The sequence below is a fragment of the Tursiops truncatus genome, chromosome 21 (genome assembly GCF_011762595.2).
Source record: "Tursiops truncatus isolate mTurTru1 chromosome 21, mTurTru1.mat.Y, whole genome shotgun sequence".
In the NCBI taxonomy this organism is placed as follows: Eukaryota; Metazoa; Chordata; class Mammalia; order Artiodactyla; family Delphinidae; genus Tursiops; species Tursiops truncatus.
The window spans coordinates 11,444,096-11,464,318 of record NC_047054.1 but is presented as its reverse complement, the minus strand read 5'-3'; the positions used below and the strand labels follow the sequence as shown (position 1 = coordinate 11,464,318).

The 20,223-nt window shown below is 48.2% G+C and overlaps 1 protein-coding gene across 6 annotated transcripts in view; it reads right to left on the bottom strand.

Moving 5' to 3' along the window:
• The window catches only part of ERICH1 (glutamate rich 1), a 116,847-nt gene that overhangs the window by 56,816 nt on the left and 39,808 nt on the right, over positions 1-20,223 (bottom strand). For 3 of the 6 annotated variants that reach the window (XR_004524227.2, XR_012328968.1, XR_012328969.1), the window contains exons 5-6: positions 18,695-18,889; positions 1,154-1,273 (exon numbers count right to left, since the gene is read on the bottom strand). Coding sequence is in view for 3 of the 6 variants with exons in the window: in XM_019921504.2 (XP_019777063.1) it covers positions 14,881-14,954; positions 18,695-18,889 (269 nt within the window). In the remaining 3 variants the exon portion in view is untranslated. The other 3 variants (XM_019921505.3, XM_019921507.3, XM_019921504.2) reach the window with 3 other exon arrangements.

Here is a 20,223-nt window from a genome sequence, read left to right as displayed (position 1 = left end):
GGACATAAACATTCAGACCATAGCAAGTTGCCGTAATAAAACACCATAGATGAATTTGGGGTGGCAGCGGGGACAATCAGCTCATAACATGGGCTATTCTTCTGAGTAAACTGTGTTGCTTCTTGTTTTTTGTACCAATAGACCAGGACTAGATTTTCCAGGTCTGCCATCCCCATCACTGAAAGTCGTGAATTTGTGCCTTTAAAAAACCTCTTCACTGTGTTCTGGGAGGACTTCAGAGGGAGAGCGAGCTGTCTGTAAACATCTGAACACCAATTCTGAGCTTTCTTCCACGACGTCCATTCCCGTCAGCCTTGCATTTGCATCGGGGACAGCTGACCGGTCCAGCTTCTGCACAAGACACTCACGTCTGTCCCGAGCACAACTGAACCCTTAGCCTGTTCCCATCGAGCATGGTGGGCTGGGGCCCCGTGTGACCTAGGAGGGAGGGTGGGGGACGTCTGGTCTATGGCTGTCTGCGTTCACACCTGGCGTCCGACCAGGCCCCTTGGCCACTCCTCCTGTGAGGACAGGTGCCCCAAGAAACGGGCAGGCTCAGGACCTTTGTGCACGACGCCCCCTCCAGGCAGGCCTGGCTCCGAGGAAGAGCCCATCTCTGTTCTCCCCAAATTGTGGGCAGGGGGGAAAATAATTCTGACCTTTGGCCACATCGGTCTGTCCCGCCCCTGTGAGACCCTCTTCCTGATGAGCCCAAGGACAGGGTGGATTGCTGGGACTGCAGCGGGTGAGAGGTAACATTTGGTTTCCGTCCCAAGTTCCTGACACAAGAGCCTCAGATTCTCCAGAGTGATGAGCGACTTTTTATAAGTAACGAGGTGACTGCTGGTGAGCCCCCAAGGCTTCAGGATGGGGGCTGGTGGCCAGAGGAACCCTCCTGTGATTACAGGGTTGGAACTTTCAGCCCCACCCTGACCTCCCTGCGGAGAGCAGAGGGGGAGAGAAAAGATCTCCTCCTCCCCACCTCCCTCCCCATGCTTTCCTTAGGGTTACATCATTGCTCCCTTTAATGCTTACATTTTTCCAAATCTGGCCACTGGGAGACTCTTGAAGCTGGCTTTTCTGTCATTTTGATAAGTCCTTTTACATTTTTGAGCAATTACTTGCTTCCTGGAACAAGATACTCTGGACTCACCTTGTACTTTTCCTGCTCCACGCCTGGAAGCGGCCATTTCTCCAAGGAGCCTCGTTAATTCCGGGCAGAAGTTGGGCAGCAGTCATTGTTAAACTCTGCCTCTCAGGAGCCCCTGACATGCTGGAAAGGTATTGAGGACACTGTGAGCTGTGCTTGTGTGTATATGACTATAAACATTTACCACACTAGAAATTAAACAGAAATTTAAAAACATGTATTCATTCATTTTAAAAGAACAATAATAAACCCCTCATATGTTAACACAAATAATGCATTTCAGTGAAAAATAACTATACTTTTCAAAACAAACTCTTTAGCAAATTTACTATAGAATGGGAAAAGAGAGGAAGGAGTATGTTAATATTCCTTCCTGATAATTATGGATGCTTTTTACACAACAGCCAACCTCAACAAGTTGAGGTTTCTTTTTTTTTAATTTAAATTTATTTAATTAATTTATTTTTGGCTGCGTTGGGTCTTCGTTGCTGCACGCAGGCTTTCTCTAGTTGCGGTGAGTGGGGGCTACTCTCCGTTGCGGTGCATGGGCTTCTCACTGCGGTGGCTTCTCTTGTTGCGGAGCACAGGCTCTTGGTGCGCGCGCTTCTGTAGTTGTGGCACGCGGGCTCAGTAGCTGTGGCTCGCGGGCTCTAGAGCACAGGCTCAGTAGTTGTGGTGCATGGGCTTAGTTGCCCTGCAGCATGTGGGATCTTCCTGGACCAGGGCTTGAACCCATGTTCCATGCATTGGCAGATGGATTCTTTTTTTTTTTGCGGTACACGGGCCTTTCACTGTTGTGACCTCTCCCTTTGCAGAGCACAGGCTCCGGACGCGCAGGCTCAGCAGCCATGGCTCACGGGCCCAGCCGCTCCGCAGCATGTGGGATCTTCCCGGACTGGGGCACGAACCCGTGTCCTCTGCATTGGCAGGCGGACTCTCAACCACTGCGCCACCAGGGAAGCCCGGCAGATGGATTCTTAACCACTGTGCCATCAGGGAAGCCCCGAAGTTTCCTAAAGGTTGGTGGCAGCTGGAATATGAAATCATGTCAATAATTGTGATGGATATGAGTTTCCGAAATTCAAGGTTTCCAGTGAAGATCTGAATTTTATCACTGGCAACAAGTACTATCAGTACGCATTATCTATCACACAATATATAACATTGTTATCTCTCACACAATATATAACGTTGTATATACGCTGCGTGTAATACACAATACTGTATTTAACATATAATGCATGTATGTGTATATATATAATTTGTCTTTAACCATTGCAGATGTAAACTCAGGATGGGTTCCTAGGCACGAGTCCTTGCTGGGTTATTTCTAGACCACCTTCCGCAGTGCCCTTGCGTCTCCCATCAGCCACGCGGTGACCCTCTTATCCCTCACAGCCTCATCAGCAAAGTTGTTGTTTGTGGCTAAGTGTTTGAATTTCTTTGCAGTCTGATTCGTGAGAACAGTTCAAGCAAACTTTTTTTTTAATAATTAAAAAACAACATTTATTTATTTATTCAGCTGTGTTGGGTCTTAGTTGCAGCACATGGGATCTTGTTGCAGCACGCGGGCTTCTCTCTAGTTGTGGCGTGCGGGCTCTAGAGTGCACGGGCTCAGTAGTTGCCACGCGTGGGCTTAGTTGTCCCGTGGCATGTGGGATCTTGGTTCCCAGACCAGGGATTGAACCCGCGTCCCCTGCATTGGAAGGCGGATTCTCAACCACTGGACCGCCAGGGAAGTCCCCAAGCAAACTTTTGGTTCTGCGTATTTCCCCTCCCCGGGCCAGCCAACCGAAAACTTGTCACGATTGTGTTTTTCATTGTTTTCCTTCTCATCTGCATTGATGACGCTAGTGTGCCCCTCCACCAAAAAGCTGCCCAGCTGGGCTAAAAAGAATCAAACATTCGAGAACAAGGACAACAAGCCTTTTCAGAGCATCTGTGCCCTCCCCCAGCTGGGTGGCCTGCGAGCGCCCAGCCCCTCCCCGCCTGGGGGTCTCCATCCGTCCTGACACCAGAATGTCTGAACCAGGACCGAATGTCACGTGCGCCCCGTGAGCCCCGTGCACCCTGCTGTAGGTTCCCCTGCAACACGGCGCTGTCCACATCCCTGGCTCTGTCTCTTCCTGCTACTGCTGTGACATCACAGCTGCTCAGGACTGGATGAGATGGAGGGAATTCTGCCTGCTGGTCCTTCCTCTTTCTTCCCAAGAGCACAATTATCCCTTATTTGAGAGGGTGTCTTCTTTCAGTCTCTGCCCACAGTTCCCCCGACTCTGTAGGGAGCTCCACATCTGGATTCGGTGGCGGAGACTCGCCCCCACCCAGGCCCTGACCCCATAATTGTGGACCCAAGACCCTGTGCTTAAGGCGGACCAGCATTTGCCCTTGGCTTAAACATCACAACGGCTCAACCTGCATCGCCATGCATCGCAGATGGAGGGAGGGCCCTCACCACATCTCCAGGGGCTGTGCTTTCTCAGCCCCAGGGGTGCAGGCCTCGCCTGGCGGGAAAGAATGAGACTGGCTTGCCCTGACTTCTTGGGGCTCCATGGTGTCACTCATGGGCCCGGAAAGCGTGGTGGGCCAGCCCTGAGGAGAGGCTCCATCATCCCCTCTGCTGTGGGGCAGCCAGAGCCCCTTCCAGCCTCTCTGAGCACCGGGCACCATGGACCAGACCTCTCTTCCCCGGCCCCCCTCCTCACCTCCTGGGCCTCAGTGCTCTGTTTGCCTCTTTCTTCTCTGTTCTCCCACCGCCCATATGGACGCACCTGCGAGAGCCCTAACCCCTGGGTGACTTTGGGGGGAGATTAAGGTCAAATGAGGTCACAGGGTGGATCCTGCTCTGATGGGGGTGCTGGGGTCCCCTCTCCCCACAGAGGAAAGGCCATGTGAAGACACAGAAGGTTTGTCTCCAGGCCAGTAAGAGGCCCCACGGGACCGGCCAGGCTTGTGGCCTAGGACTTCAGCCTCCGGAATGGAGGGGATCAACGTCTGTCTGGCACCTGGTGGCCCGCAGGAGACGCCGGCTTCTTCGTGAGGCATCCTGATGGCTGGCCCGCCATCCCTGGGCCCTGCACCCAGGCTGCACTTTTTCCTCTTCCTCACCCGCCATCACCCCGCTCGCTCCGAATGATTAAATGTGGGCCAAGTTCTACTCATGAGCAGAGCAGGCAGGAAACTGTCATTTTCCTATTGTCAGTTTGCCAAGGCCCACGTCAGCCAGATCACGACTATTAAATCACCCTTCACGTAACAACAGCTGAAATGGGGTATCTATTCCGTGGAGTCCTCGGGTTCACACTCAGAGTCTTCAGGGGACAGATGACCAGGAAGAGGAATCATATGTGCAGACTTTTCTTTTCCAGGAGTTTTAAGAGGGCTTCGCACAGCATTTCATCCGTGGCCTCAGTGCTGGAGACGCAGGTGTGACAAGGTGACCTGGGCTCCGTTCTTCAGCTCTGGACTTGGCCCAGGTCTTCAGCCTCCACATAACCCTTGTCAGCCCACGTGGCACTGACGATCCACACGCTGCCCACCTGCACCAGCACATTTTCTGCCGAAAAACAGACTTTCCCCTAAAAGGCAGCACAGACACCCCTCTTCAGCACCCATAAGATGAGGGATCCCCGAAGCAGCCCCGATGGATGTGCCGGGGTGAGAGACCCCGCAGGCGGGCAAGGAGCAGTTCACCCCACACAGGGCTCGGCCACTACCGTGCGGTGGGCAGTCTGTCTGTCTGCAGCGTTGGCACACAATCCTTTTCCCATCTTTGGTCGTGGTCTCCCGGTATTTCCCCCTCACCACCTGATGGTGACTCAGCAACACGACTGACGTTGCCATGGGGATTGATTTTCAGAAAAGGTGAACAGTTCTTGGCACAAAATAAGGTGCTACCTCCCCCATGTGTACGACAGCCCATGGCACTCCTGAAATATGCAGGAAATAGTGCAGTTGTGTGAAAACCGCCTTGTGTTTATACATGAAAACGGAGGTGGTGCTGAGCTCAGATCGCTGTAAACACCTTTCTCACCTGCATACCTGTCGCTGGAACACCTGCAGGTCAGGTGGCATCTGAGGAAACTGCACGAGGGCCGTCCTGCATGGTGGTTGGTCTCCTCCCCCTCTCCTAAACGCCGACTGGCCACCTGATTTCTCTGATGTCCAGAGAGTCCCCCCAGGTTACAAGGTTCCCCTTGCGGGGTTCAGTCCCCCAGGAAGAGCTACTGCAAGGATCCTTTAGGAACTAATATTCTTTGGGAGGAGAAATATTTTTACAAAGTTCAGCACCTCCTTTAATACGGTTTCAGTTTCTTTCCCTCGAACACATAACCTTTTACTTAATAAATTCAAGTAAAATGAGCTGAAATGCCTATCAGTTTTAATAGACTCATCTTCTTTTGAGTCTTTTATTATAAAATTCTTCCCAACCATCAGCATGGCTATCATCCTTCCAGGCCTGTCATGTTCAGCAAAATTAACCATCTTTGGTTTTGTGTGGTGGGACTTAGGGAGTAATATTTTACTTCCTTAGTTGTACTTTTTTGCATTGCTTTAATTTTTAACAGTATAAAAATAGCATTTCTTAAAAGCAATAAACAGGGAGTTCTTTGAGCCTCCAAGGTGCCAGCCTGGGGGGCTGCCTTGTGCGCAGGCGCCGTAGGGACTGGGCTGCCTGAGCCTGCTCGGACCCAGGACTCTCCTGGTGCCGTCAGCCTTGACCTTTGGCTGCTCCGGGACACTTGCCCCCGTCCTGCTGGCTGGAGTCGTGGTCACCTTGGCTCTCTGGCGGCTCGTCTTCGGTTCTGGCTACATCGCTTCACCTGGCTTTGCCCTTTCCTGCTGGGAGTGTTCTCGAAACAAAGTCCTTAAAATCAATCCACTCCACGGCCTCCACCGGTTTTCCTCTGGAGCACTGGGCTGGGATTAACCTTTCAGGTCCGAGCCTGGCGCCGAGTGCAGCAAAGCCAGCCTTGCCGGGGACAATCTCTGACGCTCCCTCAGGCGCTGTACTGTCAGCGTCCACTCAGACCTGTGGAAGACCCCGCTCACTCCTGTTGATCTGCTGGGGTTTTGGTCATGACTCACCCATGTGGCAACAATGCACAGCAGCTGGCTGGCCCCAGGGCACAAATGGGACACTGGCTCCTGTTCATCCGTGTAGCCCAGCACCCAACACAGCCCTGGGATGTTTCTGAATCACAGATGATAAGTGCATCAACTAATGGGGCCATATTTAGGGGGACAGTCAGGTACAAGGACGGTGCCAGGGTCCAAAAGGCCATTTCAGGACGCTCCCAAGCCACTAAAGAAAGTGACAACTGCCTAAGACCAGGATATCATATGCACGCAGGCATGATCAGATCACACGTGCTGTGTGCCTACTCTGCTCTGGGCCTCATAACATCATTGCCAGGCAGGAGACACTATGGGCCTCTATGTCCATCATGGACACTGGCTATTCTCAGATGCAGGGAAAAGGAAACAATTGGCTAAGTAGTGAGGCCGAGTTTGATATGTACGTTTATGAGAAAGGGTGATCACAAGTTAGCTTTAGCGATGGAAATTCTAATGTTTCATTACTCGCGGTCAATAGTGACCTTAAGGTCAAGCAAACATTTCTTCATCCACAGAGTGGGGATGCTAATAACTGTTAAAACTTTAATAGATTTCAAGAATAGAAAGATACCGTATGTAAGGAATTCATCACGCCTGGCACACAGTAGGTGCTCAAGAAGTGTCAGTTCCCTTTTTCTCCTTCATTCTCCATTATGAATATAATTAAAAACTGGATGAGCACCTAAACTTGCAATGAGAACATCACTGAGGTAAGAAAATGGATTATACCGTGGAGTTTGTGAGGATGAAGAGATGAGGCTGCCCTTGTGACTTCTGCAGACGTATTTACTTGATGTTTGCTCTGGGGTAACTGCCTTGCATGGCTGATTGCTGGCAGTTGCCATCAGTTGCTGTCTACGTTCATGTTGGAATGTTCTAAGCCCTTAAGAAAACATTTATTATTTTAGGACAGGCACATTTCCAGCATGGGTGGTGGTGATTAAATCTGAAGAGGAGACATTCTTGGGGATAATTTCCAGCAGAAGTGTGACACTTTTATGAGTCAACAGCATAGCTGCTGATTGAAATCTGTGTTGGTGCAGATAGAAAACAGTCACAAGACAGGGGAAGCACCCCCTTCTTCCACCTGTTCTGTCACCTCCCAGCCCCTCTGCCTTCCTCCTGTATTTCCACACATCCTCATCCCATCTGTCTTTTAGGGAGGAGCTCAGGTATCACCTTTTATGAAGCCATCTTTCTCCCTTGATTCCTCCATGAAGGTAATTTCTCTCCACCTGAATTCTGAAAACATATCACCTATACATTCTCACCTTCACCTTCCTCATCTTACTTTCTACTTTCTACCTTTATGAGTGCTGTGTGACATTGAGCAAGCCTCCTAAATTCTCTGGTCATTAGCTTCTCTTTTGCAAAATGAAAGGGGTTGCATGACCCCATTTGAACATCTATGGGGCCTATACAGTGATGGTAACCAAGGCCATCTGGTCTACCCTGGTAAGAGAGGTCATCTGATCTACCCTGGTAATGAAAGCCATCTGGTCTACCCTGGTAATAAAGGTCATCTGGTAACCGAGGGCATCTGGTCTACCCTGGTAAATGAGGACATCTAGTCTACCCCGGTAAATGAAGACATCTGGTCTATGCAGGATGTGGGTCTGAAGGGCTGGCAGCAGCTAACCACATTCCGACGGCAGGTCCTCTGGAAGGAAAACTTGAGTGGTTGCCTCAAGAAATGTCTGTTGAGTGACCAGTGCAAGATCTGTGCCAGGTGCTATGGGCCAGGGAGGTACCAGAAGGGTCAGTGCCAAGTGCCACATGCAAGGACAAAGGACTTGAAGGCCTGTAATCAGTTGGTTTTAAATGAAGCAAAAGGGAGGCCAACCTGGCGGCCTGACTCCACCAGGGGAAGCCCTTCAGAACCTGGTCCTTCCCAGGTCTCCTGCTGGCCTCAGAGGAGTCACTGCCAGGTGGGAAGAGGGTGGGGGGAATTGGGACTTGGGGGGCCTCAGGGAGGTGAAAGTAGCCCCAGCTGGCAGCCAGCAAGAAAACTAGGACCTCAGTCCCACAACCACAGGAATAGAATTCTGCCCACAGCCCATGAGGCCCCAAACCCAGGACACAGCAGGCCAAGCCTGGGCCTGACTCATGGTCACTGGGGGGCAATAAAGGACATTGTTTTAGCCACTAAATTCGTGGTAATCTGTCATGCAGAAGTAGACAATCAATCCACCGCTGCGTGGGTTTCAGGGAGTCTGCAACCCCTTTAGCTGTGCAGTGTCTGTGTGTGTGGTGGGGCAGCTCTGTGCGTGCTTCTTATTTTGGAGGGGACCCAATGTTTCACCAGATTCTCTGAATGAGAACACGTGCTCCCTAGAGAAACTGGGCACAGCGAGTGCTGCATGGAGAGGAAAATCCAGAACCGGCCAAGTGAGTGTGAGCGAACCTAGGACAGTTTTTTCTGAAAACACTGAGCATCAGGGCCTGGGGAACAGCAGGGAGACACTGCTACCACCTCTCCTAATGGCTGAGATCTCAGGATGCAGAAAAGCGCTGGGCTTCCCCCGCCCCCCATCTCACTGTGATGAGCATTCCTCACATTCTCGAGAGCTTCCTTTCTGCCTTAATTGGTATGGTTTACAGAAAACAAATGACTCAGACTGAATGATATTTTGCACTATTGTAAAAGATAAGTTGATCTAATTATCATCTAACTTCAGTCACACTGGGAGAAACAGATTATCGTATTTATACTGACACAGAGACAAGATTTATTTTTTTTCTAGAAGAGGCATTTTTCTCTTTGAAATTAGAATGATACGCAAAACTGATTAACCCTGACCATCCCACCTGCTCAATTACACCCCTGTTCCTCAGTACTTTTAGGGTGTGGTCAGAGAAACGGACAAAGTAAAACCCAATGAGCTGACAGGAGGAGAGTTTACAGGGATTCTGTGCTGAGACCAGAAAGAATCAAGTAAAGGGTTAAGTCTTGTCTGCAAATCACAAGTTTTCCCCAGAATCCAACAATAGTGTATTCATTTGCTGGGCATGGAAAAGATGTAAATTGTGCATAACTGAAAGACAAATTGGATATTGAGAATTAACGGGAAATTATGAATCTGTCAATATTTATTTTCATACCGGCAAACACGTGTCATTAATTAATAGGCACCTTAATGGAAGGATTACAACCTGGCGAATCAGAAAGGCAGGTGTCCCGCCCGAGGCAGTCAGAGGTTCTGGAAAGGAAGCAGCAGGTTGATGTTACCTGCCTAGAGTGACCCCTCAGCCCTGCGGTGAAGGTGACACAATTCCTGGGCCTCTGACCTCACTGATGTTGCGTCTCAGGGGAGGAGAGAAAAGCAGTTGTGGCAGCAGATCATATCTCCACTGAGGGGGAAATGAGACGAAGGCCATCTTAGGCATGGACTGGAAGCTGCCCACAGTCCTACTTCAGGCTGTGGACGTGTCTTGTTTCCAGCTCCATGGAGACAGTGGACCATCATCCATTCTCAAGGAGGCAGCCCCTGGGGTACGGTGGGCCCATCCCAGTTGGTGACCCATCCTGGTTGGTGGCCCATCCTGGTTGGTGGCCCATCCTGGTTGGTGGCTTGTTCCAGTTGTGGGCCCACCGTGGCTGATGACCCATTCCAGTTGGTGGGCCCATCCCAGTTGGTGACCCATCCTGGTTGGTGGCCCATCCTGGTTGGTGGCCCATCCTGGTTGGTGGCTTGTTCCAGTTGTGGGCCCACCGTGGCTGATGACCCATCCCAGTTGGTGGCCCATTCCGGTTGGTGGCCCATCCTGGTTGGTGGCTTGTTCCAGTTGTGGGCCCACCGTGGCTGATGACCCATCCCAGTTGGTGGCCCATTCCAGTTGGTGGCCCATCCTGGTTGGTGACCCATCCTGGTTGGTGGCTTGTCCCAGTTGTGGGCTCATTGTGGTTGATGACCCATCCTAGTTGGTGGCCCATCCCGGTTGGGGGGCCCTGTTCTGGTCAGTGGACCTGCCCTGGTTAGTGGACCTGTCCTGATGCTCATCCTAGCTGGTGGCCCATCCTGGTGTCCAGGCCTGGCTGGCAGCTCCACTTACCAACCTTTATTAAGCTCAGGGAACTTCACAGCAACTAGTCTCAAGCTGACAGATCTCCAGAACCAGTAGGGCATCCTTGCTGTTTCATCTGCTTCCAGAAGGTTCTACTTAGTGGAGCAGACACCTCTTAAGGACACAGACGGTGATGGGGAAGAGGAGCTCTGGAGAATGGAGCATCCACAGTAGAAGGAAAGAAATAAAATGATCTCCTTCACAGATGATATCTTATATGTAGAAAACTCTAAAGATTATACACACACACGTACACACAACTGTTCGAGCTAATATATGAATTCAGAAAACTAGCAGGATACAAAATAAATACAAAAAATCAGCCGCATTTCTATACACTAGCAATGAACAATCTGAAAAGGAAATAAAAACAATTCCATTTATGGGAACATATCTCAATGTAATAAAAGCTATTTATGACAATCCCACAGCCAACATAACACTCAATGGAGAAAAGCTGAAAGCCCTCCCACTAAAATCTGGAACAAGATAAGGATGCCCACTCTCACCACTTCTATTCAACATAGTATTGGAAGTCCTCACCACAGCAATCAGATAAGAAAAAGAAAAAGTATACGAATTGGAAGGGAAGAGGTAAAATTGTCATTATATGCCGATGACAGGACACTACATATAGAAAACCCTAAAGACTCCACACAGAAGCTACTAGAACTGAGAAACGAATTAAGCAAAATAGCAGGATGCAAGATTAACATACAGAAATTGGTTGCATTTCTTTATAATAACAATTAAATAGAAAGGCAATGAAATAGAAATTTAAAAAAAAATTCCTTTTAAAATTGCATCCAAAAAAAAATACTTAAGAATAAACCTGACTAAGGAGGTGAAAGACTTATATGCTGAGAACTATAAAACATTAATAAAGGAAACTGAAGATGATTCAAAGAAATGGAAAGATATCCCATGTTCTTAGATTGGAAGAATTAATATGGCTAAAATGGCCATACTAGCCAAAGCAATCTACAGATTTAATGCAATCCTTATCAAATTACCCATGACGTTTTTCACAGAACTAGAACAGATAATCCTAAAATTTATATGGAACCATAAAAGACTCAGAATTGCCAAAGCAATCCTGAGGAAAAAGAACAAAGCAGGAGGCATAACCCTCCCAGACTTCAGACAATACTACAAAGCTGCAGTAATCAAAACAGCAAGGTACTGGCACAAAAACAGACATATGGATCAATGGAACAGAATAGAGAGCCCAGAAATAAACCCACACACCTCCAGTCAATTAATCTTCAGCAAAGGAGGCAAGAATATACAATGGAGAACAGACAGTCTCTTCAGCAAGTGGTGTTGGGAAAGCTGGACAGCCTTATATATATATCAATCAAGTTAGAACACACCCATATACCATACACCATACAGCTCCCTGAGCTTAATAAAGGTTGGTAAGTGGAGCTGCCAGCCAGGCCTGGACACCAGGATGGGCCACCAGCTAGGATGGGCCACCAACCAGGATGGGGATCAGGACAGGTCCACTCAAAATGGCTTTAAGACTTAAATATAAGACATGACAACATAAAACTCCATAGGCAAAACATTCTTTGACAGAAGTCATACCAATCAGTCTCCCAAGGCAATAGAAATAAAAGCAAAAATAAACAAATGGGACCTAATCAAACTTACAAGCTTTTGCACTGCAAAGGAAACCATCAACAAAATGAAAAGACAGCCTATGGACTGGTAGAAGATATTTGAAAACGATGTGAATGACAATGGCTTAATTTCCAACATACACAAACAGCTTATACAAATCAATATCAAAAAAAACAACCCAATCAATAAATGGGCAGAAGACCTAAATTGACATTTCAACAAAGAAGACAAACAAATGGCCAACAGGCACATGAAAAGATGCTCAACATTGCTAATTATTAGAGCAATGCAAATCAAAACTACAACGAGGGGCTTCCCTGGTGGCGCAGCAGTTAAGAATCCGCCTGCCAATGCAGGGGACACGGGTTCGAGCCCCAGTCCAGGAAGATCCCACATGCCGTGGAGCAACTAAGCCTGTGCACCACAACTTGAGCCTGCACTCTAGAGCCCGCCAGCCTCAACTACTGAGCCCACGTGCTACAACTCCTGAAGCCCGGGTGCCTAGAGCCTGTGCTCTGCAACAAGAGAAGCCACCGCAATGAGAAGCACGTGCACCGCAATGAAGAGTAGCCCCCGCTCACTGCAACTAGAGAAAGCCTGCACACAGCAACGAAGACCCAACACAGCCAAAAATAAATTAAAAAAAAAAAAAAAGACTACAATGAGGTAACACCTCACACCACTCAGAATGGCCCTAATCTGATTAAGAAGTCTACAAATAATAAATGCTGGAGAGGGTGTGGAAAAAAGGGAACCCTTCTAAACTGTTGGTGGGAATGTGACCTGGTGCAGCCACTATGGAAAACAGTATGGAGGTTCCTCAGAAAACTAAAAGTAGAGTTGCCATATCAAATTGCCATATGATCCAGCAATCTGATTCCTGGGCATATATCCAGACAAAACTCTGATTCAAAAAGATACATGCACCCTAATGTTCACAGCAGCACTATTTACAATAGCCAAGACATGGAAGCAACCTAAATGTCCATTGAAAGATGAATGGATAAAGAAGATTTGGTGTGTGTGTGTGTGTGTGTGTGTGTGTGTGTGTGTGTGTGTGTATAATGGAATACTACTCAGCCATAAAAAAGAATGAAATAATGCCATTTGCAGCAACATGGATGGATCTAGAGATTATCATACTACGTGAAACAAGTCAAAAAGAGAAAGACAAATACCATATGATATCATATATGTGGAATCTAAAATATCACACAAATGTACTTATTTACAAAACAGAAACAGACTCACAGACAGAGAACAGATTTGTGGTTGCTAATGGGGAGGGGGATGGACTGGGAGTTTGGGATCAGCAGATGCAAACTAGCATATATAGGATGGAGAAACAAGGTCCTACTGTATATCACAGGCAGCTATATTCAATATCCTGTAATAAATCATAATGAATATGAAAAAGAATCTATCTATATACTAACAAGAGAGTGAAAAGACAAGCTACAGAATGAGAGAAAATATTTTCAAATCACAGATCTGATAAGGGGTTAATACCCAGCATGAAGAACTCATAATTCAATGACAAAAAGCTAATAATCTAATTCACAAATGGGCAATAACTTCCACAGGAATTTCTCCAAGGAGGAGAAGAGCCAATGAGTACATAGAATGTAAACTGAAACCACCACACGATGCCTCTGCACAACCATGAGGATGGCTATTACCAGGAAAATGGAAAATAACAAGTGTTGGTGAGGATGTGGAGAACTTGGCACTCATGTTTGGCTGGTGGGGATGAAGATGGTGCAGCTGCTGTGGACCACATCCTGGCAGCTCCTCAAAAGGTTAACGTAGAGTCGCCATCTGATCCAGCTATTCCACTCCCAAGATAAATGAAAACAAATGTGCACGCAGAATTTTGTACATGATGTTCACAGTAGCATTATTCATACAGGAAATGGGGGAAACAACCTCAGTGTCCACGGACAGAAGGTGGAACATTGTTCAGCCTAAAAAAGGAAGGACAGTGGTGATGACCTCATAACACTGTGAATGTACTTAATGCCACTTAACTGTACACTTCAAAATGGCTAAAATGGCATACTTTATGTTTTGTATATTTTACCACAATAAAAAAGTATATTTTCATGTATAGAGACAGTGCCAATCCTAAGATGCTGCATCGATTGATTGACTGGTGTTTTTAAAACTCAGTCTCGGGGCTTCCCTGGTGGCGCAGTGGTTGAGAGTCTGCCTGCCGATGCAGGGAACACGGGTTCGTGCCCCGGTCCGGGAAGATCCCACATGCCGCGGAGCGGCTGTGCCCGTGAGCCATGGCTGCTGAGCCTGCGCATCCGGAGCCTGTTGCTCCGCAATGGGAGAGGCCACAACAGTGAGAGGCCCGCGTAACGCAAAAAAAAAAAAAAACAAAACTCAGTCTCACTGAAAACTGGTGACGGCTTCTGTGACAAAAGGAAGATCAAACAGGAAAAACATGTTCTTGATATTCTTCTCAAAGTAAAGAGGAAAAAAAGAAGAAAATAATCAATAAATTCAACTAGAATCAAACTACTTAACCATGAACGTTTTAATATCCATACGACATTCTTAAAACAAACTTTCAGACACAAAGTGATTTAAAACTTTATAAAAATATATATACAGCTTCAAACTATACAGTTTATTCAATTTAACAGAATGTCCATTTTTTAATTTAAGACACACACAATTTCAAAGAAATTTTCAATTTTATCCCAATTTCTCACTTAAAGTCTCAGATTACATCTACCTATTATGTACAAACAGATGAATTGAAATGTCCTCAAAGTTCCCAGCGTTTGGGTTACAAAGAAAACTTAGAGAATTTCATCTTCTCTGTGTATAGAAATTAAGTCTCAGCCCATTTCATATATGTCTTTCCTATTTTCTTGTCAAATATTAGCTCTTCTTAAATAGATGTACTGATTTTATTCATTGTTTTTCTCAGGAAGGATATGTGTGATCCAGTAATTAAAGAAAGCTGAGATTACTCGGGCATAGTCTGGAAAGCAAAAAGAAAACAGAACAAAAAATAAAATAAAACAAAAAATTCAAACAAAAAGAAAAATTATAAATTATTATTTTGTAGATATTAGTCCTTAGGCCCAAAGTAAACCCTGAAATAATCTAGTAAGACACAACTCGGGTGTTGAAATGATGTTGATTGTCAGCACGCTTGCAAATCCCATAAAAGTATGGGTGAGTTTGGAATATTTGTATTTCACTTGGATACAAAAGTTCTGTTAGTTAGAGCTGAACTCCATAACACCACACGCAATATTACATGCTTAACATCTGAGCTCAAAGAAAACCACATACAAACTGAAATGAAGCAGAAATAGTTTACTTCAAAGGTGGACAAAGTAGCAGGACGTTAGAAGCAGGATTCTAAGTGAGATGAGCTGGAAGGGACAGCACTCAGGTTTCAGGAAACTGTCCCAGGAACAGCCCAGCAAAGGGCCTGAGCTGAGGTCACAGCTCCTCATTTTGGGCCTCACTCCTCGTAAAGATGCTCACTGAGGGGGACGCAGGTCCGGAGGCTCCAACCCTGAGAGCACACACACCCTGTCTGGCTCAGATCCTGGTGCCTGAGAGGCAGCCGACTGCTGCTGAGGCCCCGAGACGCACTTTCGAGCAGAGGCTGGGACTGCGGGGAGGGGTCCCATCTCACGCTCCATGCAGAAGTGTGGCTGAGGTGCCTCCAAACTCGTCCCCCGTCCTGCCCGGGCCAGCTGCCCTGCCCCCCAGCCTCGGGCTCCCGAGGATGGTGGTGGCTAATGTGTGCACAGAGGACTCAGGAGGGTCCAGGGCGGGGATGCCTGCAGCATCTTCATGGTGCGCGGAGCATGATAAAAACCCCACAGATGGTGACGTGCATGTACATGCAGATGACGGAACGCAATATGTGAGACCAACTGTAAAAACACGTGCACCGGCCTCGGGACACGGCTGCTGCACCCCAGTCAATGAAACACCCGTGAACTAGGAAAAACAACCGTTGAGGCAGCAGAGAGAGAAAGTCCCCTGCGTCTGCTGTTAAATGCTACTATTTCCAGGCTTACTCTATAGACAGGAGAGATACAGCTACTAATTAAACTTCATAAGCTAGTTTTATGAAAAAGAAAACAATTTCAGAATGCTAAATCTGAATTAGACAGAACCAATATTTGAAAATAAAGCTTCACCATTTGTAAGATTTCATTTTACCAAGTAGCTCAACATAGAAAAACTTTGACTGCACATCCTACATGCACTAAAAAGGAATCCATTTTCACAGAAAAGTGCTTCATGCATAAATTTTAGTTCCACCAACTACTTAAGGTGCTTGTAGGCAAAACCTGTCCAATGGTTTCAATGTAAGAAGCAAGAGAAGCGTTTCCATTCAATCCCCAATCCCTGTTCCAAACTCTCCTGATGCATCTCAGAGCCACGCGTGAAGAACGTCTTCAGTGTGAGGAACTCCACTGAATTGTAAATGATATATTTTCATCTCTCATAAAAACTTCATATTAGTTTAACTTAATAAAATTGGCTTTTTGCAATCTGAAAATGTAAATTATGGAAATGTAGATCTTTTTACATTTCTTACGGAAATGTAAATTATTATTATTTTTTTTTTTTTGCGGTACGCGGGCCTCTCACTGTTGTGGCCTCTCCCGTTGTGTAGCACAGGCTCCAGACGCGCAGGCTCAACGGCCATGGCTCACGGGCCCAGCCGCTCCGCGGCATGTGGGATCTTCCCAGACTGGGGCACGAACCCGTGTCCCCTGCATCGGCAGGCGGACTCTCAACCACTGCGCCACCAGGGAAGCCCGGAAATGTACATTTTTAAATACTGAATACAGCAGGCCCAACAACCAGCAGTAAGGAAAGGAGCAAACACTGGATCACGGGGTTGGGGGTCCCGAGTGGCCCTGCGGCACCCCCGGCAGGAGCAGGGCTCTGCCAGCACTTGCTCCCCTGCCTGAGGGTCTCCCTTCCCGGAGCTGCTCCCACTGGCAGCCCACCGGCTCTCACTCCTCCCATACCACCTCTGGTCCTACTCCTCGCGGCAACCCCCCCGAAGGCACCACCTTCACCCCATCTCTGGTCCCGCTCTGACAAAGCCTCTGTCCCCCCGGACTCCAGGCTGCTCTGTGAGGGTGACTGGCAGTGGCTCTCCCAGGCCTAAGTCCCCACACCTGGACGTCCGACAGGAACCTCCAGCCGGCCCAGCTCAACACCCCACCTGCTCCTGTGGCTGCCTCTCCTGCCTCATGATGCGCTGCAGGCTTCGTGCAGGGCTTTGGGTCACAGACGCCCACGTCCAGTCAGTCGGCAAACCCTACTGAGTCCACCTTCACAGCCGACACAAATCTGACTGCGCCCGGGAGTATGACCGAAGCCCCCGCTGTCCCCGACCCCTTCTCTAGTCCGAACGTGACGGCCGGAGAGATCTTGCTAAGTGCAGTCAGACCCAACAGGCTGGCCTTCCAGCGGCCCCACGTCGCCCAGGATAAAGGCCAACGAACTCAGCACAACCTCCAGGGCCCGAAATGACCCGGTCCCCGGCTCCTCTCCCACCCGCTTCTGACCCCTCGCTCCCCTCCCCACAAGACCCCGCCCCCGCCATGTCTTCTCCGTGGGCTCAGCTGTACGAAGCACACCTCACTGACTTCTCGGTCTGGCTTCCTCCATCCCCCACTAGAACGTAAGCCCCGAAGGGCAGGGCGCTCTCCCCTGAAGACCCGTGGCGGGACCAGGGCCGCACAGGCAGGGCAGATGAGGCCCCCTAACACATCACTACTGGACGTACGGGGGAGGCAAGTCCTCCTGGCGACCCCAATGCGCGGGGGTCTCGTCAACTCCTGCCAGCCACTTGCTAATTATACTGGTGCCGTATTGCTTTACTGCTGGCTTTACTGTTATTTCATGTGACGAAATGTGATATGTGGCTTTTTAAACATGTCAGTCTTGACTCTTTAGCTATACTATGAGGTTTCCAAGGAGAAAAACCATGCACTGTACTCATTTTGAGATTACTGCCCCAAGGTAATCTGCAGAATCACCTCCATTCACTCAACTAAGTTTGTCCAGTGCCTGTCTTGGGTCTGGCACGGAGTTCTGCTCCATGCTGTGCAGGTGCTCTCCAAAAAGTCCTGATCGTCTGATACTCAGTGTTTACAGATTTCTGCGGCCGGAGTATTCCCACCGTGGCCCGGTGGGACTTCAAGCTGCCAGTGTGAAGCCCCACCCATGGCATTGTGAAGACACAAGCACAGTCGGCCCAGCACTCTACAGTTTGCATGAAATGGGCACCCAACAAAGGTTGAGGAAGTAACAAAAGAGAAATCATCTTATAGTTCAACTCCCTTTTTACTGTAGGGTCCAGGAAGGCAGACCAAGACATTTGGAGGACAGAAAAAATGTACCTTCTCCAAATCTAGCAGAGGAAAAGGAAAAGGGAAAAAGAAATGAACTCTTTCACTTCCATTTAAACTAATAAGGATTTGGTCCTAAGAGTGGAGCTCACAAGTCTGGAGAATTAGATTGTACACGCATATCTGCATATATCATGAGAGATATTTTTATAGCAAGAGAGATGCAAGAGGCATATTCCTCTGTGGGAATCTATTCCTCAAGCCATATGTGCATCCTTATATTTTCTGATTCAGGACTGCTTTGCTAGAGAGTAAGTTTTTCAGAGGCAAACCCTAGACAAGTGTCTAAAGCAGCACAATGAATAAAGTGCACAGTACATACCGGGTGGCATCCTGCAATGTTCTGGGAACACTTCCAGGGCACTCTTCAATCTTTCAGTATCTTGCAAAAGTAACAGCATTTTCATGTGATCCAGAATGAACACATCTGAGGAGGGCATGCTGTGAGTTTCAAGATATTTAAATAGCTCTCCACTGGTCTCCATGAAGACAGCCGAGTCCGAATCCTTGGAGACACCTAAACAAAGACAGGGTCACTCAGAAATGCATTTTTACTCTTACAAACTGAAGATAAGCTCTCACTTCCTAAAGAAAGCCTCAAACGTATATTTCTATTTAGAACGATGTGTTTGAGAGACAATCAGAACAGAACTTTGAGAAGCAAACCACAAAATACAACTGTTGAACCACAGTGGAAAGGTGGTGTGTTACGGGCACCGATCTCGTAAAGCAGCTCTGAGTGTTCCATGTACCGGAATCCACGCACGCAGCAGGGGAAACACACGAAACCAAGCCCTCCGATGGTGTCAGGCATCTACAAACAGCATGAAGCTGCTGGGCGGTTGGGATGCTTCAAGGAAGCCAAGGAGGCTGCCCCGTGAGCACAGCGCTGTCCCCACTGCTGGCCGGCGGCAGGCCTACATCATGATGAGGCCATTTCTGCACTATCCTGGTTGGTGTTCACAGGATGCCTAGAATCTGTGACTTCATGGTCTTTGTCAACTTTGAAAAACTCCCAGCTGCCACCTCTTACACGTCCCTTGTGCCCCAGTCCCATGGCTGAGGCTCCTTCGGGCCCATGTGGCTGTTATGCTCCTTCTGTGTTTTCCATCCTTTCCTCTCCCTCCTTCACTCTGGATACTTCCTTCAGCCTGCCTTGCAGTTACTAATTCTCTTTTATGCTGAATCTAATCTGCTGTCTGAACTCGTCTTTGAGTCCTTAATTTGTTATTATATTTCTCAGGTCTAGAATTTCCGTTTGATTATCCTAATAGATTCAAATTATCTGGTGAAAGTCTCCGCTTTTCACCTTTTTTCTCCATCTTCTCCTACTTCTTGGACATCTAGATCATAGCTATTTTAAGTCCCTTGTCGGGTAACATCAGCGTCTCCACCCCGTGGCCTCTTTCTGCTGCTCTTTTCCTCATGGTTTCGGTCGTATGGTCCGGTCTCTTGCTGTGTCTGACACACTCTTTTGAATGAACATGAAAATTGCAGGGTCTTGGCTAACGACATTTTCCTCCAGAGAGGGTCCCCCCTTGCCTCTGCTCGGCAGACAGAGAAGGGGCAGGCGACTGAACTGACCACAGGGTGGCTGCACGTCTGGCCGGCAGTTGTCCACCTGCACCTGAGCGCGTGGCCTGCGTGCTGCGCTGGAGGGTCAGGTTAGCCCTGCCTGCTTGGTCCCTCAGGACGCCACAAAGGCCGCCCTGCCATGTGGAAGAGGTCTGCCTGGTTGCCCTCCTCCCATCCCACATTTCAGGGCTTGGCCAAGGTTTTGAGGGGGGACAAGCAGAGCTTTGCTCTGGTCTCTGACCCTCCTTTCTTACAGAGCTGGCCGACCCTGGGCCC